Source organism: Talpa occidentalis, unplaced genomic scaffold, assembly GCF_014898055.3.
Source record: "Talpa occidentalis isolate TD23 unplaced genomic scaffold, MPIMG_talOcc4v2.1 talOcc4.8, whole genome shotgun sequence".
Lineage (NCBI taxonomy): Eukaryota > Metazoa > Chordata > Mammalia > Eulipotyphla > Talpidae > Talpa > Talpa occidentalis.
In genome coordinates this window covers 30,475,671-30,501,191 of record NW_023605194.1, presented here as the reverse complement: position 1 = coordinate 30,501,191, position 25,521 = coordinate 30,475,671, and the positions used below count along the sequence as shown (strand labels likewise).

At 42.8% G+C, this 25,521-nt stretch overlaps 1 protein-coding gene across 1 annotated transcript in view; it reads left to right on the top strand.

Moving 5' to 3' along the window:
* The window catches only part of WDFY4 (WDFY family member 4), a 223,540-nt gene that overhangs the window by 11,836 nt on the left and 186,183 nt on the right, over positions 1–25,521 (top strand). The window contains exons 2-7 of the mRNA XM_054690149.1: positions 5,122–5,372; positions 12,233–12,347; positions 13,616–13,722; positions 15,804–15,938; positions 17,612–17,801; positions 24,126–24,315. Coding sequence (XP_054546124.1) covers positions 5,139–5,372; positions 12,233–12,347; positions 13,616–13,722; positions 15,804–15,938; positions 17,612–17,801; positions 24,126–24,315 — 971 coding nt within the window. The 5' untranslated portion in view covers positions 5,122–5,138. The remainder of the gene's footprint in view (positions 1–5,121; positions 5,373–12,232; positions 12,348–13,615; positions 13,723–15,803; positions 15,939–17,611; positions 17,802–24,125; positions 24,316–25,521) is intronic.

Below are 25,521 nucleotides of genomic sequence, written 5' to 3'. Positions count from 1 at the left end.
CTGCACTGACTCACTGGCCTGCCTCTTCTGTGGTAATGCGTACAGGCCAGAGGGTGGAACTGAGATCATCCTTTCAATAAACAGAAACTAGTCTCAGAGAGGGGAAGTAACTTGCTTAAGGCACAGCAATAGGGACAGTACCCCCTCCCTGTGACTCTCATCTAGACCCCAGGCCCCTCTCTGGGGGCTGCGTGAGTGGGAGGGTTTCTGTGTCACTGCCACTCACTGCCTTATACGGGTTTTAGGAATGCAAGACGCCAAGTGTGTCTGGTTGGTCATTCAGAGAAGAGCTGTGACAAAACTGGGCTGGTGTCTCACATGCCCTGGGCCTGACCCAAACTGAGATACAGGTCACCTGTGGTGGGGTGGCGGGGGCTTATCTTTTCCTGGAGACCCTGAGACCCCTGTAACCTTGCATTCTCAGTTTCAAGGTCAACTTTCCTCTACCCTTCCCCTAAACTTCCTCTCCAAGAGACCTTTGTAGACGAGCCAGCCTTCCCACAGCTTGTATTATAGGGACAGTACCCCCTCCCTGTGATTCTCATCTAGACCCTCTCTTCATCCTAGCAAAGCTCTTGTTGGGGTTCAGCCTCCTGTGGGCATGGGGGCTGATGCGTTGTGGCAGCAAAGCTTAAGCTGTTGACAGACCTGCAGTGGGATGGCCTCGGCCATTGACTGACAGTGGGACTCTGGGTAAGCGACTTTCCTTCTCTGAGCCTCAGTGCCATCTCTGATATGGCTGGACAATAGGAAGGTGAATAAAGTGGCCACATAAATGCTTGTACCAGGGAAGCACCAATACATGCCCAACTGGGCAGCCTAACAATGGCAAGTGCTAAGCCTCGACTCAATCTCCCCCGATAAGGGTCCTGTTATCCCATTTTACAAAAGAGGACACTGAGGTGGGCTGGATTTCTTCCTTGCTCTAAGCCATTGGATCCTAATGGGAGCAGTCTGGCTCCAAAATGTGCATGTTTTCCATGTGCCATGTATTGGAGCAGAATCTGCAGATGGGGGCCTGGAGGTGGTGTCTCTTTAACTTGTTGATTTTTGTGAAAAATGCCCTCAGCTTGAATTGTCACAGGAGGTAGGCCAGTGAGGTGTGGTCCCCCAACTACAGGGGGTTGCATCCTGTCTTTTCTCAAATTTTTGATATTTTGCTCATCATAGATTTTGGGGGAGTTAATTTTGATCTAAAAGATATTGCATTAAAACCTTAAAAAAAAATCTTGCCCACTGAGATTTCTGGTACCTCCTTAAATGCCCTCTTTGAATGCCTTGCTTAACTTAACCTTGTTCCAGCCTTGCCCTGGGCCAGCATGTCTTTTTTTGCTCTGGATGAGAAGGTTTTGGCTCCAACAGAGGGCACTGTTGATAATGAAGTGGATTAGAGTGATTTTTTTCTTGCTATTCCTGAGAGGTTTCTCCCTGTTCCCTTTTATACATTAAGCCAAGACAGGCCTAGGACAATGAGCCAAGGGAGGCTCATGGACAGCCACAACTTAACACTTGAGGCAGATGTCTTCTTCACAGGGTTTCACAGATTCCCATGTGTCAAAAATTCTTGTCTTTCAAAAATCTGTCTATTCAAGGGAACTCGATTCAAATGTTTCACTTCAGTAAACCTGGTTTAACTTCAGAGGACAGCTGGTTCCTGATAGTTCCCTGGGATATCCATTTTCACTCTCTGCCTTGATGCTCGCTGATGTCTCACCTGCTGATTCTGAAAATGTGGCATGTCAGCAAGCCCTCAGACAACCTTCACTGAATGAAATTGGTTAGTGATGCCCACAGGTGTGGTCACCAAATGATCACCCTTGGCTGGACTTTAACAGCTGGCCCTGTAGTGTTGATCAGATGGAGGTTGGATTGGATGCAGTGACATTTAGAGTCTGGGGGGAAATTCAAGTAGAAATCTTAGAGTGAGAAAAAAGAACTTGTTTAGAAGAGGAATCTGGGCTTGAGAGAGAAATTGGGTGCCATCATTATCTAGGTTAGTTTATTCATTTTTTCATCTGTACAGCAACATTTTGTTATCAGCCCCTGATATAGGCACAATGACCTTCCTTCATAGAGGTATGTTAGTCACATACCTAACACTAGTGGGTATGTGACTCTCAGGGATAATTAGAGTCTTAGAGAACAGCCGAGGTCTCCTGCTAGCAACTCCTGAAATGAGAATATCTGGGGTCTGACTCCAGGAAACCACTGCAGAGAGCCTTGTAGGAGACTTAGCAGCAGACACAGAAATACATGACAGTAAAACTTGTGGGGGAACCATCAGAGATGCCATTGCCTTTTACCTATCAAATCAGCAAGAATGGCAAAAAAACGATAACGAAGGACGTGTAAACTGCTGTAAACCCTTGGGTAGGGGGGACTATACATTGGTAGGATTTTTTTGGGAGAGGGTGTTCGGATGTATGTGTCAAGACCCTGGAAATTCCATTTACCTGTAGATCCCGCTATTCCTTTTCAAATGCAAGAATGTGTGACAATCTGTTATTTAATCATGAACATATGGAAAGGCTTAAATAATACTGCCATTACATTATTGTTTATAGTAGTGAATAACTGGAAACTACTTAAATGCCTAAGTGTAGGGAGTTAGTTAAATAAATGATCCACGTGGCAACACGGCCACCACACGGCCATAAAAATGAAGACAGAGAGGATGTTTAACGACATGGAAAATATTCATGCTATGTTTTTGTGACAAAAAAAGAAAGTTATGAACTAATTTATAAGAAAAATGAATCTAGAGGAGATATTTGCAATTTTTAAAACCAACAAGGGACTAGTTTCTAGACTACACACTGGCAAGGCAACAAGAAAAAGACAGGCAAGAAAAAATAAGGAAGGGTTATAAATAGTTCACACAAAGCGAAATCCAAAAGGCTAACAGGCTTATAAAGAGATGCTCAGACTCATTAGGAAGTTAGAGGAATGCAAATTAAAATGACAATGAAGGATCACTTTACTTCAATCTGATTAGTAACCATTAAAGATCTAGATGGTGCCTAGCAAGGGTGGCAATGGGGGGCATATGATCTGGTGCCAGTTTTCTTGAGGCATAGCTGGTAGAACTAAGTTGAATTGAGCAGGTATATATCCTGACACAGCACTTGTGTTCCACCTCTGTACAGTCACATGCAGCCCCTTGCCACTGGGAATGCTCAGGACAAGACTGAGTGGAGACATCGCAGGCAATCTAGTCATGCATCCCTGCACAATGAACAAGTCAAATAAGCACAAGATGTCCACTTTATAACATGGGGCAGCAGTCAGGGGACATGCAGTTGATAAGAGCTGCTTGGTTAAGTCTGAAGGCATAATGCTGAGTGAGAAAGCAAACTGCACAACAGACGCAGAAGATCATTTGGGGAACTTGGAATGCATACACTCACAGATCACGCATCTGTGCCACACTTTATAAGGATCCATGCTATTAAGGAGGTGGGGGGGGGAGGGGATGCGAGTGGAGAATGGAGGACCAAAGATTAAATGAATAGTTCAAGTAGAACAACAGAACCAGAAAAGAACCCGCCTGGGTCAGGGAAGAGATTGTGCTGGGTCTAAGGAATGTGAGGAACCCAGTGCCTGCTCCTGAGGGTCAACCCTCAAATGAATGCAAATCAAATGACCACCAAACCACAACCAGCAGAAGCAAAAGCGTATATAAAAAGCTTGCTTCAACCATATTATGAGCATGCTTTTTTGTTAAATTAGCTAATTAATTTCTTACTTTGTTGTTAATTTTTGCATTATGCTTTTATTAAACAATGTATTCATGAATAAAAACTGGAATAACAATAGTCATTCCCTGGGTGCGGGCAGTCTTGTTTTCTTCCTGATCTTTGCTTCCTTCCCAATTTTTGACAATGAAATTTCATGGGCTTTATAATAAAATGACTTCTGAAAATAAAGTCTGAGAGTAAAAGCATGTGTGATAGTGGAAGTGCCAGGGACTCATAAAATTACATATGTAAGGGATCAGAAAGTTCAAAGTGGAGATGATAGCCTGGCCTTGGGATTCTTGTCAGCTCCCCTTCTAGCCTACAAGAATTCTCTGCTTGGGCTAACAATAAAGCAAGAGTGATCCCCTAAGTTGCTGCTGCCCAGAGCAAAACACTGGTAGACCCACCTCTGTGTGTCCATCTGTCTGAAGATCCACCTCTATGTGTCCATCTGTCTGATTGCTACCCTGTGATTCGTGACTGTTGTCACTGGCCAGGTTCCAGGATGGTTTTGGACATAGTGACATTGCAACTGGGGTGGACTTCTTGCAGGGATCCTGGACATTCTAGCCCCTACTGGAGGTTTTCTGCACTCCTAACAAACAATGAACAAATCTCTGTTATGCTGTGAGTCAGACAGGACTCACCTACAGAGTATGGTAACTGATAGTCAAGGATGTAGATAAAGATACCTTCTTGAGGATTCCTACCTATCAAATCCATTTTTGGCTATTTTCATCACCAAAGTTCTTATCCTTTTGCCTCTTGACCTGAGATCCTGGGTGTAGTAACAAAGGAGTTCTCCTAGGAATGGGGGATTTAAAGAGTCATCTTGAGGACAGAGTCCTCTGAACATGTTGAATGTGAAACAAATAATGCTGAAATGAAGAACCTCTATCCTTTGCGGTAGAAGAATGTTACAATAGAAGATGTAGAGTTATATGCCTCCACAAATATTGGCATGATATTTACATGTTTGTTTTTTCATCCTTTTAAAAGAGGATCAGCATCAAGTGATTAAAAAAAAAAAAACAGGCGTTGGTGTTAAAGGTTTGTGTAAGCTTGATATCTAGCCTATATGCCTTCAACCCAGCAAGTTTCCTAACAATATAAAGTAATAACTACCTCTTTCGTAAAAGTTTGTGTAAAAAAACCCAGCACAGTGCCGGGGACACGTTAGATTATCCACATGTGTGAGTCACGTCTAAACCTGAATTTCTGAGTAAAGAAGTCTTCCTTATTTTAGTTGGTTTCAGATTCTTAAAGGAACCATCTTCAATAGGAACTGGATGAATGATTATAGCACCTTGTCTCACCACTGGTGTTGCCAGGAAGTGCTGCAATAAGACATCTCACCTTTGTTTTTTTTTTGTCCTGAACGCAGATTTGCTTTGCAAAGCCATGGAGGCAGACGGCACTTCAAACGCTGAAGACAGAGCCAAGGATCCAGGTTCCAAAGATGAAGACCAGCTTGATGTTGTTCAGCCTGACTTACAGTCTGGAGTGCAGCCCCCCAACCCCACTGCTCTCTGGGAGGGGCTAGAAAAGAAGTTTCTGGAATATCAACAGTTGGTTCACAGGAGCCCAATTGAATGTCAGAAGACATTGTTGGGTCTTCTCCCACTGTTCCTAAAGGTTAGTGTTCTTATCTTTGAAATGGTGAGATGATATGGAGTTCTGGGGACACTTCTGGGATGATTAGAAGCTGAAGCTGGTGGTTTTAGATATCAGTGTAAGTGGACTCTGATTGCTTGCTTGGAGGAGAGAGTTGTGCTATTTGATAAAGATGTCAAGTAAGGCATCCTCCTGGATATGGACGAACTTGGAAGGATGGACGGTGGCTCCTCAGTAATATTGTCTCTTTAGCTGAAAAATCAAACAGTTCCAATCAAATTCTCAGCTTGGGAGCCAAACTTCTTTGGGAGCTAGAAGAAGAATATGTGTCCTGAGACTTGAGTTTTAGGGACAGCCTGGTGACCTTCAACACTAGTGATGCCTTCATCAGGGTCTGGGGGAGCTAGAGTATCTTGTATGAAATTGTGCCAATAAGGCAAACTCAGGTCAAATCAGCAGGGAGGAACAAAGCAACTCCCTGTTCGCTGGCCTTGGACACATGAGAGAACCCAAGTCCAGCCTCTGGACTCACACTCTGGCTAGGAGCATCCAGTGACAGCTTGACAGGGGCTTTTCATTGTTGTCTTGGAAAAAGAATCCTGTCATTAGGATCTGCCTTCTAGTTTAATATATTGAAGTCTGGTTGTAGAATTATAAACATCTTTTTATGAGGACTCAATTTCTGCTTAACTATGGATTTTTAATTATTAAAAATAATATACCTATATCCAAAACACAGAGAATATGTATGAGATACTTGGTGCTTTTGAAATTATTCTACGACAGATGGAGGCTTTGGGAGGTTCTTATTGGGAAACCCCTTTATAATGTGCTTCATGTAACTTATGGCTATTTTCATCACCAAAGTTCTTATCCTTTTGCCTCTTGACCTGAGATCCTGGGTGTAGTAACAAAGGAGTTCTCCTAGGAATGGGGGATTTAAAGAGTCATCTTGAGGACAGAGTCCTCTGAACATGTTGAATGTGAAACAAATAATGCTGAAATGAAGAACCTCTATCCTTTGCGGTAGAAGAATGACTCAGAATTATGGGATGCACTGAATACTTATGCATGTTTTTCTGTAAAACACTGCCAAGTATCTTACTGTCTGTAAATTAGTAACTTTCCTTCACGGTTTGGACTTGTACCCTACCCCTCCCATTTCACAAGTGGGATGACAGGGCCATAGGGATTATATTGAGAAAGAAGAACTAGGTTAGGAGAGTTGGCTCATTCCTCATCCTTCCTGCATTGACAAACACAGCTTCTGGGAGGTGACTTAGTGTCACCCAAGTTCCCAGATCAATGTTGCCTTTTAGAAGGAACGATATGAGAACACCCTGGCTCTGCACTGCAGTTCACCAAGAAAGCACATGCACTCAGGCTTTGTGGAGCCAGTGGTCCTGGGGTGTATCGCACTCCTGGCTCTGATGAAAAGATTGTATCTGCCAGCCAGGGCTTGATACTTCTTCATCTCTCTCCAGACTGTTGATTTGCGAATTCGTTTGTTGTACAAATATTTTTTTCTGTTCCCGTCCTCTGTTTTTGGGTCTGGGCCTATGAGAGTAAAAAAGACAGATAAAGGATCCACCCTCATGGCGCGCTCAAAGGGCAGAGGATATTGAATAGCTCTGAGGCTGTGTTTTGTTTGACTTGCAGGAGTTTAAAATGAATCAGTGGCATTTTTTTCAAATTGGTAAGTTTTAATTTGAAAATCAGATTTCCAGTTTCTCTTGAAAATTTTGGGAGAATTAACACCAACATTGGATAGAGATGGTTGGGGGGGCACCCCTTTTAGACAGAAAATGGCCCTGGTCTCTCAATTACCCAGACTTCCACTCCCTAATATCTTTGACATAACCCATGTTGCTCACCTTATTTATCTGACCCTACAGGCATTTGAGCTTCCATGGGTAGCAGCAGTTCCTAATCCTCTGCTTTTTGAAAGTTTGCATCACATTACCTTGCTTTTGCTACATTACTACTTTTTCCCCTAACTGGAAGGAATCTGAAGAGGATTTTCAATTCTACGGCAAAAGTTGTGTTCAGCTTTTATTTAGCAGTGAGCCTTTATAGAGACAGCAAGAACAGCGCCACCAAACTCCTTCCCTGAGAACTGCTTTATACAGGCTGCATATTATATCATTTAAAATTTTACTCTATGGGAGTATTATTTGAAGTTTGATGTGTTATTTGATTGTTGGGAACACGCAAGATTTTTTTTTTCCATATAGACTAATGGCTTACAATAGGTTTCATAGGGTAACTATGAAAACAGGGGAAACCTGTGAAACTATAGGGTAACAATGAAAGCAGGGGAAAACCTGTGTAATAGAAACTTGATATTTGGCGAAGGTTCCCAAATCCTGTCCTGTAATTGGAGCACATAATGGCACATGGGCTTTCAAGTGAAACAGAGCAAGACTCAAGTCCTTGTTCCATTGTTTATTAAGTGGGCATCCTCAAGTGCCAGTTCCATATTATTCACCAAGCTCTAACTAACTAAATCAGGCATTTTGTTGGTGTTTTTGAGCCCTCACAATAACTCTGCAGTGGGTGCTGTTTTTTGCTGGGGGGGAGTGTAGTGGGGTGTGAAGGGTTGTTGTCAAACGAACTTTGTAAATGAGGGAAGAAGTTCAGTGATATTACCTACCTTAGCCAACTTCACCCAGTTGTTAAGGGTGCAAGTTAACCCTGGGAGTCTACCCCAGGCCTGTGCTATTAGCCACTGGGTTCCTTGGGCAGTGCAGGTGTCCATAGCAGAGAGCACATCTGGTTTCTGTTTCCCTATCTCATGACTCACCTCATTTTCACCTTGGTATATAATGAATGTTTTCCCCCACCCCCCATGTGATATTTGGATCACTGATTCCAGGATGTTGCAGACTAGGAGGAGGTTTCATTGCATCGCAAGTGAGGCAGCACAGAGCCAATGACTTCTCAGTATACAGAGCTGTGCTTTTAGGAAGGATTCAATTGACTGTTGTTCTTTTCCTGCCTAGAGCTTTGTGCTTTGGTATTTCTAGAACCCTTCCTATCATAGGACATCACACCAAGAATAGAAGAGAAGGCATTCCTCTTACAAGCATGGAGGGTCTCCTGCTGGCCTTGGGTTGAGTTTGCTTTGGGGGAAAGGGAATCACTTCAGACCTTCACATTGCATAACGATATTCTGTAGTAACAGACTGTAGGGAAACTAGAACTATAGATGTGCCTTGTTGAAGATTGTTCTTAGAATATATACTTCGAGAGAAAGCAGGCAGGGAGATAGGGAATCCTCATTAATTAGTGTAAGATTCCTCACTCTCTGGGACAACAGGGAGCAGGGTGTGACCATATGAGGAAAGAAAGTCATCTGTGGATGTGGTAGATTAGAGATGCTATAAATGGGCTTATCCTCCTCCCTAAGTCAGATGGGATCTATGTCCCTGCCCCTTGAATCTGGGTGGGTTTGAGATGGTGTGGAATAGGGCAGCGGTGACATTTCTGGACAAAGACATAGAAATATTTCTTGTCACTTGAGATACTCACTCTTAAAAATCTGGCTGCCATATTATGAACAAGTCTCGCAAACTCCAAGTAAAAGCTCACTTGGAGAAGAACAAACATCCCTGACCTTATAGCTGCAGCTGCTGCTGACAAGCACCAACTTGCCAGCCATTGAGTGCGCCATCTTAGAGGTACATTTCCTAGACTCCTCTTCCTAGACGCCTCAGCTGAGTGGAACATAGAAAAATTCCCCTGCTGATCCCTGCCCAAATTGCAGATTCATTACCAAAATAAAGGATTGCTATTATGTTAAGTCATTCAACTTTGGGGTGAATTGTTACATAACAATAGAGAACTGGAACAGTGGGTAGCACAGAGAAGAATCCATTCATTTTCTAGTGGGGAAGGACTGGAATTAACACTAATTGTCTGACCTTGAAGGTGAGTTTATCTGTGTATGTGCAGGCACATCTATATGTGCATGTGTGCCCATGAGCCTCTACACAGGAGTGTACTCTTAGGCTAACCAGCCAGTGGTAGTGAGCTCATGCCATTGAATGTGGTCAATCGCTTTCATAAAAACCAAGCCAGGACCCAGTGACCATGGATGAGAGATAAGTAACATTAAATATAACAACAAGGAAGACCAACAACTCTTTCCAGATGTGGTGTCCAGTGGGCCTGGTGCAATAACCCACCCCCCTCCTTTTCCTTTCTCCTCTCTGAGTGGGGTCTGCAACATGTCTTATTCCCATTTCTGAGAAACAACATTATTGTGTTAGCATCACTAACACACTATGCATCATTTAAAAAAAAATTTAAAATGGAGCGGATCAACTGTATTACGCTAGCAGGGGAAATACGTGTAAAGTGTCTGAAATGTTTGGCGTTCACTTAAAGACAAAACTCCCAAACTGCAGCAAAGGAGAAGCAGGCTCATTGCAATCATATTCAAAAACCACCCAAGTTCTCTTTGTCATTCAAAAGCTGGGGCTGCCTCCCATCTCAGCAGAAGTTTTTGTCATTGCTTATTTTCCTTTGGAGACCAGAGCATCATATTCTTTCTCTTTTCCATACAAGGGGGCAGTCACCAGGCGTGATGGTGCAGCTTAGATAATGTCAGTAAATAAAAGTTTTTAAAAATATTGAGCAATATTCTCCCAGCATGTAAGTTCCAGTTTGGGAAAAAATTTGGTCCTTTTGGAAGCTGCCTTAACTCTTTGGGGTCTCCACGGTACCATTCAGTGAGTGATTGCCTGTGTGTGTCAAACAGCACCCCAGTGGCCTGAAAGAGTTAACGCGGCCTCCAGAAATGCCCATTGCTGTCCCCGGAAGGAGTGTGAGCTTTGGGAGACTCTGGCTGAGTGTACAATTACTGTTCAACTCACAGCGGCCCAATTTGCTTTATTGTAGAGTGCCTCCCAGAATCCCACTGCTCAAAGACGATCTAGATGCTTCTGAGTCAACTGCCTGCAAATTGGTCTTTGAGGGGTTTGCCATCGCAGGGACGAGGCACAGGAATTGGTTAGGAAGACATCAAAGCGGTTTTCAGTCCTGGGGAGGAAAGTAATCTTCCATAGAAATTCCCAGCCAAAAGGACAGAGTTTTTCTCTCCAGAGGTTGAAGTTTCTGGATGATAGGCAGTTTCCAGGTGGTAGCCATACATTTTCCGGACATGCTACTCGGGTATGTCTGTATGTGCATGAGGCAATTCAGCTCATCACTCTGGGCTTTTCCTCTGGTTCAACCACAGTTTCTGTAAAGTGGGAAGAATAGCAAAGAAGCAACCTCTGAGATTATTGTGAGGATGAGGGGAACAGATGTGTAAGTGTTGGCTCAGCATTTGGCTCAAGACACTGCTCTCACTCTGCATAGCGTGGGCTTCACGAACATCATGTGGTCACTAACCAAGTGTTTGTTGAAGGTCTATTGTATGCAGTAGTATTTTTGTAGTTTGAGCAAAGTTCTGATGGGCTGCTTATTTGCAAAGGAAAGGAAAGGGGAAACTATGTCTGTCTATAGGACTTAATAAATATTCAGATACATGCCATCAAAACATAATAAATACCTGAGTACTTACCACCTATATAAAAGAAATAAAACATTTCAGATAATTTAAAATCACCAGTGTATGCATTTTACAGTTCATTCCTCTTCTGGTTTTCTAATATGGTAAGCCCTATCCTGAATTCCTTGCGTGGGGAATATGTGTATGTGCGTGTGTATTTGTACATATATATAAAGCAAGCTATACATGTGTCTTACAGTATGATTATAAAGAAACTTGTGAGACCATATAAAAATTGTACAATAACATTATGGACATACTTTTTTACATGTGTAAACATAAGTAATATCATCATATAATTTATATATATATAGCTTCACAGGTTTTTGTTGAATCATGGTGTAATAGATTTTTGCAACTTGCTTTTTCCACTCAACATTCTATTTCTGCAATCCATAATGATACATGTAGCTTTATTTCTTTTTAAGTTCTATATAGTATCCTATTATGTAAGTATGCTACAAATTATTTATTCATCATCCTATTAATAAATACTATTTCCCCTGATTTTTCACAATTGAAAATAATGCTGCATAAATATTTCTTGTCCATGTCTCCTTGTGTATGTGTGTGAGAAATTCTCTAGGGGGATAAACTTAGGAGTTTATCTGTGCTGGTCTGTGGGATGCGCACCTCTTTAAATTTATTAGATTGAATGAAATACTTATTCAAAGAGTTTCTTCCATGAGACACCCTATCAGTAGAGCATGGGGGTTTGTGGGCCCTACCTTTGCCTACATTTGTATTGTCAGGCTTTTCATTTTTACCATTCTGAAAAGTATAAAATATCGCACTGCAGATTTCATTTTCATTTTCCTAATTATTCATAACTTATTTATTTTATCTTTTAAACATTACTTGCTACTTGATTTGCCTTAAAAAAATCAGGTGTTTGTCCCTTTTTATTAACTTGTATGGGTTTCAATACTATTCTTTTGTTAGCTCTACATATTACAAATAGTTTCTCCCACTATGTGGTTGGCCTTCTCATTTTATTATAGCATCTTTTAATATGGAGTTTTAAAGGTTTTTACTTTTTTACAAACATAGTATATATAGCAAGGAGACACTGACAATGATTTTCCTTTGGGATTTTTATACCCTTCTCACATTTTCTAGGAGGATCTCAGCAGGAAGTTAGTGAATTCAGAGGCTCTGGGGTGGGAATGTGGTGGAAGCTTGAGGGTAGGTGATATAGTTTCCTTGGGGAGGCAGCAGGGAAAGCGGGTTGAGCCCTTAGTTTGGGCTGGCAAAGAAAGGTGAGTCTCACATTTTGCTTGGTAGCTTTGCTATCTCTGATGGAGTCCTGCTTGTTGCACTTCAGGCCTGGGAACACTCTGTGGGCATCATCTGCTTTCCCAGCCTCCAAAACCTGGCCGAGGCTGTTTCCAACCAGCTTGCTCAAGAAATTCAGAAGGCCCTTGTGGGAAAGCCTGCAGGTAAGAGAAGAGTCTTTGAAGAATGCTTTATGGAGAGCAGAACAGCTTTGCAGACCCCCCACCCCCAGACCTCTGCTAAGCCCCTCTCTGCTTTCTAGTGGAGTTAGAGTAGTGCCTTTCAAAGCACCTGGAGGACCCAGTTCACCACTGAGTATCCTGGGAAGATGGGAAAGGCTAGCATAGGAGGGAAAGGAGGCTGGGGAACTGTGCTGATCCTGGGAGGGACAGACACACATACACTGCCCAGTGCACCCACACACACATTACACCCCTCCCCCAAACACATGCATACACAGAACACAGACACACACATACAGATACAGATTACCCCCCATGGACACATGCATAGACACACATAGACACACAGACACACAGACACACACACACACACACACACACACACACACGGCCAGGCCCTGGGGGGAAGTACTACGATAAATCTTGTACCTGAGTGTTCCATTGAGAACTCAGTCTAGAAAACACAGAGGCTGAAGCATGTTTTCTGCTGTAGGGCCTCCTGACTTGCATTCTCCCACTCTTGGAGCTGGACCGTGCAGGTTGGCCCAGGGGACTGACAGGCAGGAGGGGATTTCCAAGGGGGAGAACGAGCATGGTGTAGATAGCAGGAATCCCTGCAATGTAAGGGGGAACATAATACAGTATATACAGGAAGTGAGATGAAAACTCTGGTTTGTGGGAAGTCCAATAGCAGGGGAGCTTGTTATTATTTGGCAGTAGGAGACCAGCGATGGCTGTCAAACAAAGATGTTAGCATGATAAGGGTTGTCCTCCAAAGAGGTTAATCTGGCAAAGTGTGAAACGTTTAGTGTAGACTCAGGTGTCACTGGGGGGTGGGCAGGAGGCAGAAGTACCATAAAGATGCTAAGGATCTGGGGCCTCCCTGGTGGTGCAGCTGTTGAGCGCTGGGTTGCGAAGCTGCCCACAGCCTCTGCAGCGCCGGTTCGATCCCCAGCCACCAGGCGAGGGTCCCATATGGCGCGCAGACCTCTCCTGCCGACCATTGCTCCCCTCAGCAGTGTACTTTGTCAGTCTGCCTGTTCTGTTCCCTGCTCTGGCTCTGGTGAATTCTCTCACCCTCCCATGCTTCTGACTTTACCCAGTGCTTGGATAAATAAATAAATCTTAAAAAAAAAAAAACTCCTTTAAAAAAAAAAAAGATGCTAAGGATCTGGAGTGGAGAGGGAGCTGGCAGCACAGGTCAGCATGTTGCCCTGCTGGTGACACTTGCCTCCCCGTGCTGTTGCCAGAGCAAGCAAGGGCGGCAGCTGGGCAGTTGCTGCAGTGGAAGGGTGATGCGGACCAGGATGGCTACCTGCTCCTGAAATCGGTGTACGTGCTCACGGGGACAGACCCGGTAAGTGGAATGCCCCACCCCCAGTCTGGGGCTCCTTGTCCATGCTCAGAGGGAAGGAGTGCCTTGCTTTCCACCAAACCAACTTCACCTTTCTCCTTCCCTAGTTGTCTTCTGATGTGGGACATGGACTTCAGAGTCTGAAGTTCAGGTTCAAATCTTGCCTCTTCAGTTGACAAGCTGTGTGTAACCTGGAGTCAATTGTTGGACCTCTTTGCGACCCTGTCGCATTATTATTTAGAGTTGGGGTAATAAGGCCTTGGTTCTAGGGCCAGTACAGAGATTAGCAAGTGGCTGATGTGTGTCAACTATTTCCTGCATGTTGGGGTGAAATTGATGTGTCCTGTGCATGGGGTCAATTAATCTTCCCCAAACCCTATGAGTTGAATGATGGTGATGACTCGTTGGTGATGAGAGCCATGTTCATGTGTGTGGTATAGCTGCAGTCTGCCTGACTCCAGAGCCCTTGTTCTGACCTACTGCTCTGTACTCACTCCTGCTAGACTCAGACTGACCGAGCCAGGCCATAAGCCCTGGTTCCCTGCCTGCCCAGCTGTGCTGCCGCAATGAGCAAGCAACTCTTGCTTCCCTTCTACCTCCTCCACTCCCACCCCAATCCTGGCTTCAAAGGTAGGGCTGGTGCTTCCTCTTTGAATGGTTTCCGATGGCTGTGTCCTCTCAGGCAGCAGCAGTTCCCAGCTGCAATGGGGCTGCCCCTGAAACACTGAGAAGTGCAAGCTGGCTTTCAATGGAGTCAGTGTTGCAAGGAATTGTGCAGGGTAGCCCTGAGTGGGGTCACGACAGAGCTATGGGTCAAACTCAGAGGCTGAACCTACCCTGCAGTGGGAGCTTTTCTGGGGAAGGATCACACCAGTGGCCAAGTTATGCTCCAGTGTCTGGCCCAGACTGTACATTAGTCCTTCCCTTCCTTTAATTTGCCTACCATGTCTGTCAGATGAGTCATTTAGGTGGGAAATTGTGGGGTCAATATACTTCAGATTAACCCCCCATGGGCTCACCCTTATAGAGAGAGGGGGAGCACAGTGACCCCTGTGAAACAGAGAGACCCCAGGAAACTCCAGACTCAGGCTGGTCCCTCTCTGCCAGCTTCCTGTCTTCTCCCCTCTGTCTGTCTGCTCATCAGTCTTGATTTGTAGGGTCTTCTTGGTCTTAGTAAGGCCTTATTTGAAGGAGAGATGGGGAGGACCCTGGTCAGTTTGTAAATTCAGTTGTGTGCACTTATTATCAGCCATCCCCCTCCTGATGGAGTTTCTGGGTTCCTAGTCAGGAAGCCAGTTGCCACCATCAGTGGTGTGGTTGTCCAGGAAAGCTCTGGCTTTCTGCTTTGCAGCAGTCTGCGTCCCCCTCCCTTTCTCCCTCCTTCTCTCCCCCTCTTACTATCTATCCTACAAAAGGTATCATTTATTGAGCACAGTATAGGTTTCCCCCACTATCAGAACATAGAACATTCCTGTGAACTCTTTTGAAAGCTGAATTGGTGTAAAGCCAGGAAGCAATTACCATCAATTCATATGGAAAAATGTTTGGCTGTTCCCACACCCCAAAATTAATCTACTAAATCATTACCAAACACCACACCAGATTTCAAATAGCCCTCACATGTCATGAAAGGGGGATTGCTGTGATAACCCACAGGCTGTAGAACGTAGTTCTGAGGAAGGACCTTGGTAGGGCAGCTCTGGCTCCGGGGGAGGGGGCGAGGTGCTCCCTCTAGAGCAGTTGCTGCAAAACAAGCACTGAACACTATTATCAATTTTGGACTTTTGTTGTAAAAACAAAATCTTTGGTATGGATGTAATCCTGTGCAAAAAACGAAGTGGTATAATGAGAACTTTTGAAAAGTGGGGAATACCTCTAAACACTTAATATAAACTTAATCTCTGCAGCCACCCTGGGTAGCTCTTATGATTGTCTCCATTCTTACTTAAGAATGTGTTGTCCAGAGGGAGAACTTACATACTGTTCTCCTGAACTTACATATTGTTCTTCTGAAAAAGCCGCCTGGCCCACTGTATGCACGGTCTATTCTGTAAGCCTGGGTCACCTCTGCTCTTCTCTTGCAGGATACACTGGGCAGAGTGGCTGAGTCTGAGCTCCCAGCCCTGCTCCTACAGTGCCTTTACCTCTTCTTTGTCTTTCCTCTGGAGAAGGAGGAGATCTTTGAGCGTGATATTCAAATGCAGAAGATGTTTGTGCAGGTGAGTGAGAAAGAGCTTTGACTCCCCCAGGCCAATTTCTTGGAGATACTTTCATCTCTCTTGGCCCTAGTTCTGAAACTCATTTCTTCTCCTTTGGGACCCAGCTCACCCATCTACGCTGCAAATTCTGGGGAATCCCATGTATTTGGAAAAAGGATTTTCTTCATTTCAGCTTCCTCGTATCCCTATATCCATATTCCCCTTGCTCTCACAGGAAGTTGTGTTCCTCCCCTTTACAAGGCTGAGGAGCTCCTTCTCCCCAACCTGCTTTTGTGGGTCCTGCTTGTCCTCGCTGACATCTGGACCCTCCTGTCTGAGGGACCAGCAGGCTGATCAATCTTATTTGCACAACTGTAGTGAACCTCTTCTAAGTATTTGCTTGCGTGTTTACTCTTGTGTCATGACCAGCCTCACATCTGTTCCTCCCACTAACCTTCTCTTCCATGCCAGGGTGTGTGTGGTGCTGTCCTCCCAATTCCATACAAACCAAGATACAATGAGTAAACATGAGCCCAGAGCCGGAGGTAGCACATGGGAAGCTGGGCTGGAACCCTGGACTCTGCCTCCCAAGTCCACTCACAGCCAGTCTTAACCACTGTGTGATGTCACCTCTTGCCTCTTCTCAGAAGCCACCTCAGGTCACTAAGCATCAAGTCTGATCTCCTCTGTTTAAGCCTTTCCTCCTTACCCTCCCTGACTGCCAGTGGCAACTTTCAACACAACTGTTCATCTCCCTCCCCCGCCACTTCTAGACAAGTTCTGCTTTCTCAGTTTCTGGGATATAGATTTCCCAGAAAACTCCTTCTGCTCTTTCTGACCCCTTGGGGGTAAGGGGTTGGGTAAAAGGACAGTGTGTCTTACTCATCTTTTAGAGTCCAGCACCTTGGGCTCACATAGAGAAGTTTCTTAGGTCCACCTGGGAATTTCTAAATACAACTGTCCATTCACCATGCACATTTACATTACCATCCACTTTGGACTAATTCTCAAGCCAGAATCATTATTATCAGAGAGTATCTCACAATTCCCATGGATTCCACTTATAGTGGAAGATTCTACTTATGGTAGCTGACCCCCTGTGCTGCATTTATTGGAAATTTAGTCATCATTTTCTCATAGGTAAATCTATTCTAAGTCATGACCGGCACATGGCACTGGCCCCTTTAGCAAACTTTACCCTATAACATACGTGCCCTGCAGAGAACTGGTGCAGCCCTGTCTTTTCCATGGATGGCATGCAAGCCTCGGTGGAAGACCATGTCTGTATTTGTCAAGGGTTCTCCTTTATCACTCCATAAAAATATATAAATTCCTTCCATGTGTGGCTCTCATCCATGTGTGGTGGGGAGTCAGAGGATGTCCCTGCAGCAGGCAGAGTACCCTCTCTCGCACAGGTGACAGAGAGGTGGGAGGCCTAACAGGAGAAATAATCACATGCATAAATGAGAAGTGTTCATTTTTTTAGGTGCAATAAGGGATAAGTCAAAGGGTTGCTGGAAATGAATGTGTATGTGCAGATTCCTGTGCTGGATATGGTGCTTTCCCTTCCTCCCTTAGCCCCCTGTCACTGAGCTGGGACATGCTCATCACCACTCTGGAAAAGAAGGAAACAAATGTGTCACAGGAGAGAAGCTTCCTAACCTGAGTTTTCTTGGCTTTTTCTCCCTGTGCAGATGCTGTTGAACATCTGTAGTGAGTCTCAGGCGCTGCAGGGGCTTCTCTCGGGAAACGAGCTCCAGTCTCTAGTGATTGCCACCACCTGTCTTCGGGAGCACAGCTGCTGCTTTTGGAAGGAGCCCACCTTCTGTGTGCTGAGGGCCATCTCCAAGGCCCAGAACCTTGCCATCATCCAATACCTGCAGGGTATGAACCCGGGGAGGCCAGGGCTGTGAGGTTCCTTTTAATAAGACCCTGAGAGGTTCTTGCAGCATCAGTACAGATTTCTGGGACCAAAAAAGAAATGGACAAATAAAGTTTTCATCAATGTCCAGCTATGCCCAAGAGATAACACTGTATCACTTGGGTCCATTTATCAAAGTGCTTTTACTGTTCATTTTGATGCTCCATTGGAGGAGGGAGGGGAAGGAAACAGATTGGTTGCATACATGCTATTGAACAGGCACTGTGCTGGGCCCACTTCTCACCTGTTTCTTTGAGATAATATTAACTATTAACACCATTTTGCAATAGGGAAAACAGAGATTAAGAACAGTGGAAGAATGTGCCATGGTTTCTTACTTAGTGGGGAACAGAATCAAATTTTAATCCTGGAGATGCATAATTCCTAGGCCTTAGGTTCTGCCCTGAGTAGCATGTGAGGAGGTTAAGACTGTAGACTCTGGGTCCAGACAGCTGGGGTGTGAACTCCAGTCTGCCTTCATGCTGCATATCCCCAGGTGCTCAACCGCCTTAGTTCTTCCTTGCATAAAATGGGGATAGTAATCCCTCTGAACCCATCGGATCATTGTGACACTTCAATGAGTTGACATGTTTGAAGCACTTAGACAATGCCTGGCACATTGGATGCCTCACAGGTGTTAGCATCCCAGCACCAATACCTGGGTGTGATCACAGGCAAACTACCAGGGGAGTCAATACCATTGTGAAACCAGGGGCTGCCCTGGTATCATCTGCCTCCCAAGATAATGCTGGGAAGCATGGACACCATCTTGGCTTACAGAATCTCAAGAAATATCTTGCCCTCATCTCAGCTATTGGCTAACTCCAAGGGAACATTCTGATGAAGTTTCACTTCATCTGACCTTCCCACCCACCGCTTCCGTCTTTGGGGGCACCACAGTCTATCCTTGGGCTAACCTGAAAGTATGGGGTCTTCCTTAGATAGGGGTGTGTGCATGTGTGTGTGTGCGTGTGTGTCTGTCTGTCTGTCTGTCTGTGTAGAGGGGAGGGGTTATGAGCCTGCCAGTGTCCACAAACACTTGCCCTGTGATCTGCTTTCTTTCTGGCATATCTGGTAACAGGTGAGAGCTGGGAAAGTTCAACAAGCCCAACTGCTCACTGTAACTGAGCCTGGATGAAACATCAGCCCAATTTAGGTGTTCAAAACACTGGAGAGGTCAAGGCCTGGTGGCAATGTTCCAGGACTGAGCTGGGCCTGAGGTACTAAGGACCTCAGGTACCCTCTTGGGCTAGAGTCTGAGACCCCTGAGAAAAGGCTACATACCTTGGAGGTGAAGGGGGGTGTCTCTCATTGGGTTGTTATTCTTAGCTGACCAAGACAAAAACTGGAAAAGAAAAATTTCACCTTAATGAATAGTCTATAGCTTGGGGCTTAGAGAAATGGATAGTTTCTGTGAGTGAATGGGTTGAAAAGAAAATTTGGGAAGTAAGGGCTGGGCTGGTTGTTACCTGTCAAGCTTTAAATTCTTGAGGCTGCCCTGCTCTGCATGAAGACCTTGGAGTTGCTGCCACAGTCTCACAGCTGAGCATATATTATATCAAGTGTTTATATATTTATCACAGTTCTATATCTATATATCACACATTTTATTTGCTTGTAGAGTTTTTTTTTTAATATTTGTTGATCTGTGAAATGGCTCTTAATTTGAATAAGCCTCTCATCTCTGCTTTCTGACTTCTCTTTTTTTAACTCTTGCTGAGGAGAATATGTATGTATGTATGTATGTATGCATTTTTCTACCACCTATTCCTTTGACCCTTTCTTACTCCCACTCCCTCTTAACTTCAAAAACCTCATTTTGGTTATCAAAGTCTGCTCATTTATGAATATTTAGCATAATCAGTTCATCCTTTGAGTCCTTATTTTACTCATAGATGTTAAATTGTCCAATATTATCTTTGTCCTTCTGACCAACTTTGCTACCCATAATTCCCTTGAGTTCCTTCTGTTTTACTGTAAATGGTCATATTTCATCTTTCATTAGAGCCAAATAGTAGTATTCAGTGGGTGGATGAACCATGTCTTTTTATCCAATACTCTATCAGTGGACACTTAGGCCTGTTTTGCAATCCTAGCTATTATGAATAATGTCATAATAAGCATCATGGTAGGTATAATATTTTGAGTTGATATTATTGTACTTTCTGAGTTGATAGTTTTGTAATTTTTAGATACCCAAAGGTGGGATTGCTGGATTATATGGTAGTTCCATTTTGAGTTTTCAAAGGGGTGCAGACCACTTTCCAAAAAGGCAGCACCAGTTTATATTCCTACCAATAATGCATTAGGGTTCCCCTTTCTCTACTTCCTCTCCAACACTTGTTGCTGGAGCTCTTTTTTATGGGTCATTATCACAAGAACAGGATGATGTCTCATTCGTGATTGTGATTTGCATCTCCCTTATTATATGTGATGATGAGTATTTTTCCATATATCTCTTGGCCTTTTGCATATTCCCTTTAGTAAATTATTTTTTCAGACTAGCTTCCCATTAAATTGGGTTGCTTGTTGTTTTCATTAAGTTAGATGAGTTCTTTGTAAACCTTGGATATTAACTCCTTGCCAGTTGTATGATATGTGAATATCTTTTCCCATTCAGCAGATATCTTTTTAATCTGCTAATATTTTCTTTGCTGTGCAAAAGCTTTTAAATTTGAGGTAGTCCCAAATGTTTATTTTTGCTTTTATTTCCCTTACCCTAAGAGTGGAGTCTCCAAAGACATCTTTATTATTGATGTCATAAAACATGTTGCCAGTGCTTTCTTCTATGTATTTTATTGTTGCACTTCTTATATCTAAGTCTTTTGGATAAAAGACTCAGTTTTGAACTCATTTTTGTGCATAGAATCATAGAGTGATGCAACATCATTCTTTTATGTATGTGTGCCCAGTTTTCCCACATCACTTGTTAAAGAGACTGCTTTTTCTATTGTTTGGTGGTAACTTCTTTGTCATAAATTAGGTATTGATATATGCATATATTCTGTTCCATTGATCCAAGTGTCTATTTTTATTCCAATATCATATGGTTTTATTTTAGTTTAAGATTAAGTAGCATGATGCTTCCATTATTCTTTTTCTCAGGATTGCTTTTGCTATTCAGCACCTTGTACAGATCCATATAAATGCTAGTATTTTATCGTTCTATTTCCCTGAAGACTATCATTAGGATTTTAATGGGTATTGCATTATGTCTATATCTTGCTTTTGGTAAAATAGTCATTTTGACTATATTAATTGAACCTATCCATAAACATTGAATATCTTTCTATATTTTTAGATCTTGGTTTATATCCTTTAATAGTATCCTGCAATTTTCACTGCATAAATTCTCTTATCTCCTTACTTAGATTAAATCCTTATTATTTAATTCTTTTTGATGTGATTTTTAAAATGAAATTATTTTCTTAATTTCTTTTTCTTCTTGCTCATTATTTGTATATAAAAATGCAAGGTATCTTTGTATGTTAATTTTATAACTTATCACTTTTACTATATTCATTTATTGTGACTGATAGCTTTTTGGTAGGGTTCGTAGGATTTTCTGTATGTAATATATTATTTGCAAATGATGAAAGTTTCACTTTTTTTCAATATAGATTCCTTTCATTTCTTGTTGTATGATTGCTGTAGCTAGAACCTCAAAAACTAGATTAAATAGAAATGGTGACAGTGGGCATCCTTGCCTGATATTATAGGGAAAGCTTTCAGCTTTTCACCATAGTAAAAGATAGACTGGGTTTGTGCTACATGTCCTTATATGTTGAGGTAGATTCCTTCTATTCTCATCTTGTTACCATAAATGGATTCTGTATTTCATCAAATGTCTTCTCTGTATCTATTGATATTATCATATGTTTCTTGTCCTTTGTTTTGTTGATGTAGTGTATTACATTGACTTTGCACTCCTGGAATAAATCCCACTTGGTCATACTGTGTGATCTTTGTAATTTGATTTGCTACTATTTTGTTGAGAATTTTCATATCAATATTCATCGGAGATATTGGTTTATAATTTCCTTTTCATATTTTTTCTTCATGTTGTTGTGGCATTAGGGTAATGTTAGCATCATCAAATGTGCTAGGGAATAGTCTTGGATTTTTTTTAGAATAATTTGAAAATAAAGTGGGCATAGTTACTTCTTTAAAAGTTTGATAAAGGTTTATTTTATTTTATCATATTTGATAAAATAAAGGTTCAATAAGGTAGGCTTAATAGACATTTACAAAACATTTCACCCAAAACTGCATCATATACATTGTTCTTGTGTAAAAATCTTAGGAATAGGGCCTCCCCAATGGTGCAGCGGGTTAAGCACAATGCTGTGAAGCTGTCCGCAGCCTCCACAGCACCGGTTCGATTCCCAGCCAGCCAGGGAGAAACCCACATGGCGAGGCAGACCTCTCCTGTCTCATCTGCTGCTCCCCTCAGCAGTGCTTTCGGTCTGTCTGCCTGTTCTGCTCCCCACTCTGTCTCTGGTCAATCCTCTCATCCTCCCGCAACTCTGGCCTATACCCCAGCTCTTGTATAAATAAAAATAAATCTTAAAAAAAAAATCTTAAGAATAGACCATACATAGAGACACAAATCAATTGTAAATAAATTTATAAAAGTTGTTATCATACCAAACATTCTTTTCAATCATAATGTTATAAAGCTAGAAAATAACTGTTAAAAAAGCTAGAAAAACCTTAAACACATGAATATTAAACAACATCTGCTCAATAATCACTGCATTAAAGAGGAAATTAAAGCAGAAATTAAAAAAATACCTGGAGACTAATGAAAATGAGGAAACAAACCATCAGAATTTATGAAATGCAGCAAAAACATTAAGAGAGAGGTTTATTTCATACAGGCCTACTTTAAGAATTAAGAAAGTGCTAATAATTGATTTAAAATTATAACTAATGCAACTTTATAAAGAAGAGCAAACGAGAACAAAAGTTAGTAGAAGGAAGGAAATAATAAAAATTAAAGTGGAAATAAATGAAATAGAAGTTAAAAACTACACAAAAGCTCAATAAAACTAATATTCATATTTCAAGCAGATAAAATTGTTAAATCTTTAGTTAGGCTGACTAAGAAGAGAAAACATTAATAAATAGAATTAGAAATGAAAAAGGAGAAATTACTACAGATAGCACAGAAATACAAGGGATTATAAAAGATTATTATGAATAACTATATGCTACCAAATTCAATAATCTTGAAGAAATGGATAATTTTTAGAATAGACTGAGCCAGGAAGAAATTGAAAATTTGAACATAATTAGGGAAATTGAAATAGTAATTAAAATTCTCCCCCAAACCAAAACCTAGCATCTGGTTTTATAAGTGAATTTTTTCTCAAGTTTTTGTAGGTACTTTAATGGATCCACTAATGTAGTGTTCCAGGCATTTAAAAGAAGCGTCTTCCAAAGAAAGAGCCCTAAAGTAGTGAATGAATATCCAGTGACAGCTCTCTTCTGACTCATAGCTTCCCCTAGCTTCTCTCAGCTCTGGGGTAACTGACAACTTCCACAGGCAGGCCCATCCATCTGGCTCACCCAATCTTCCTTCCTCTCCTTTGTGGCCCAGTCATCCAAGTTCCAACCCCCTGGCTTCTTTAGTAACTTTTATCAAGATAATTTCTACTCAGCTCAAGTGTTACCTCCTTTAGGAGGTTTTCTCATGATGCTTATATCTTGTGCCTTATATTTCCTTAATGGACCTGGGGCCCCCTGGGTGCGGGGAATTAGCAACAGAGGCCTAAGAGACTTCTCCCCTCTTCCTGTGACACCTGCCCTCCATCTGGGTCTGCACAGGGTGGCTCTAAAGATGGCACTTACCAAGGGGAAGTCTCTTTTTTTAAAAAGATTTATTTATTTATACAAGAACTGGGGTACAGGCCAGAGGCGTGAGAGGGTGAGAGAATTCACTAGCGACAGAGTGGGGAGCAGAACAGGCAGACAGGCCAAAAGCACTGCTGAGAGGAGCAGCAGGCACGACAGGAGAGGTCTGCCACGCCATGTGGGTATCTCCCTGGCCAGCCCAGAATTGAACCCGCACTGCAGAGGCTGTGGACAGATTCACAGGGCTGCGCTCAACCCGCTGCACCACCAGGGAGGCCAAGGAAGTCTTCTTCTTGATCCAAGAGACAGCAGAGAAGTGTTTTGGATTAATTGTCATTTAAATATTGATACACAGTTTAAAGTGGGGAGGAAATGACCTTGTAGAAAAATATTGCCTTTCAGCTCAACATGTCTGTATTTTCTTCCTGTAGCCATGGATTGTATCAAGATGTCCCTCCAGAACCTCTCCAGGCTTGCAGACACTCTCCCTGCTCCTGAGGTGAGCGAGGTTGTGAACCTCATCTTGGCCTTTGTGAGGGACTCCCACCCAGTCTCCTCGGCTCTGTTCCTGGAATTTGAGAATGGAGAAGGCTATCCTCTACTGCTCAAAGTGCTACTTCGGTAAGTGGCTGTGGTCTGTGGGGGCAAAACCACTATGACCTTGGTCTTCAGAAACACTGGGGTGCCTTGGAAAAAGAGATATTGTGGTTTCTCAGACTGTCTTCTGAAATACAAATCTCCATAAAGAATGGCCAGGCTTTTCTTGCAAAAGTAGTTCTTTTGAGAATCGATGGGTGATTGTGATGATAGTTTTACCAGGTCCATTTGGGGATGCACCCCCTTCATGCCTGCCTGATAGCCATCTCCTAGCCCCTGCATCTGTGTTGGGTGGCTTTTTGGAGCTATTGTAACTGGCTCTACCTTTATGCTTGGGGGCTGCAAGTGCCTGTGAATCAACAACTCCAGGAGCAACCTTCAACCAGCCTTCAGACCTGATGGATGAATTCCCAGTAAAGCTGCCCCTCAGGAGGGTGGCTCTACTCTGCTTCTCAGAGTCCCCAGAAGGAGTAACCTCACATTAACCAAAGAGGTACTTGCTCCCAATGCTCAAATACTGGTTTCCTTCTATTCCTTCTCCTGGTATTTTTAGGATCATTTCATAAATAAACTATATTCTATTAAATCACTGATCCATGGGAAACCAAAACAAAAACACTGTTCAGCTGACTATGGGCTAATTCCTCCTACTCTGACTTTCTGTATCATCTTACCGTCTTCAGATAGGGTCCAGGTATTGGGTAAGCCAACGGATGAAAATCACAGAAGAAATTCCTTGATGGTCCAAACTTTTCCATTGATCTTGGGTAACATGCTTAATGACAAGGTCACATATATTCCCTAGGTATTGCTCTGTGAATAGGACAAGACCTTCTCTTCTTTGGGGTGCTGCTTACCTTGCACTGTACTTCAGACTTTACTACAGAATCAGGCTTCTAGTCTAGAGAGCATGATTTGGATGAGGGGTATGAAGCCCCTCTGTCCATAATGTCCAAAAGGATGTGATTAAATGATCATTTCCTTGGCACCTGCCTTCAAAGGGACACTAAGAATATCCCTGTGGGTAAGCCAGAAGATGCCTCATTTTATCTTAGTCTGAACCAAGACCAACTTGCTATTGCTACCAGGGAGATCTGTATAATACCAGTTCCTGAACATTTCTTTGGTTAAAAGGCTGGCCAGCTTTCCTTGGTCTTCTTGAGAAAGGCAGGAGGGGGAACTAAACCTGCTCCAGGGAGTGGTAGGAAAGACCCATTTCAGCTCACTGGG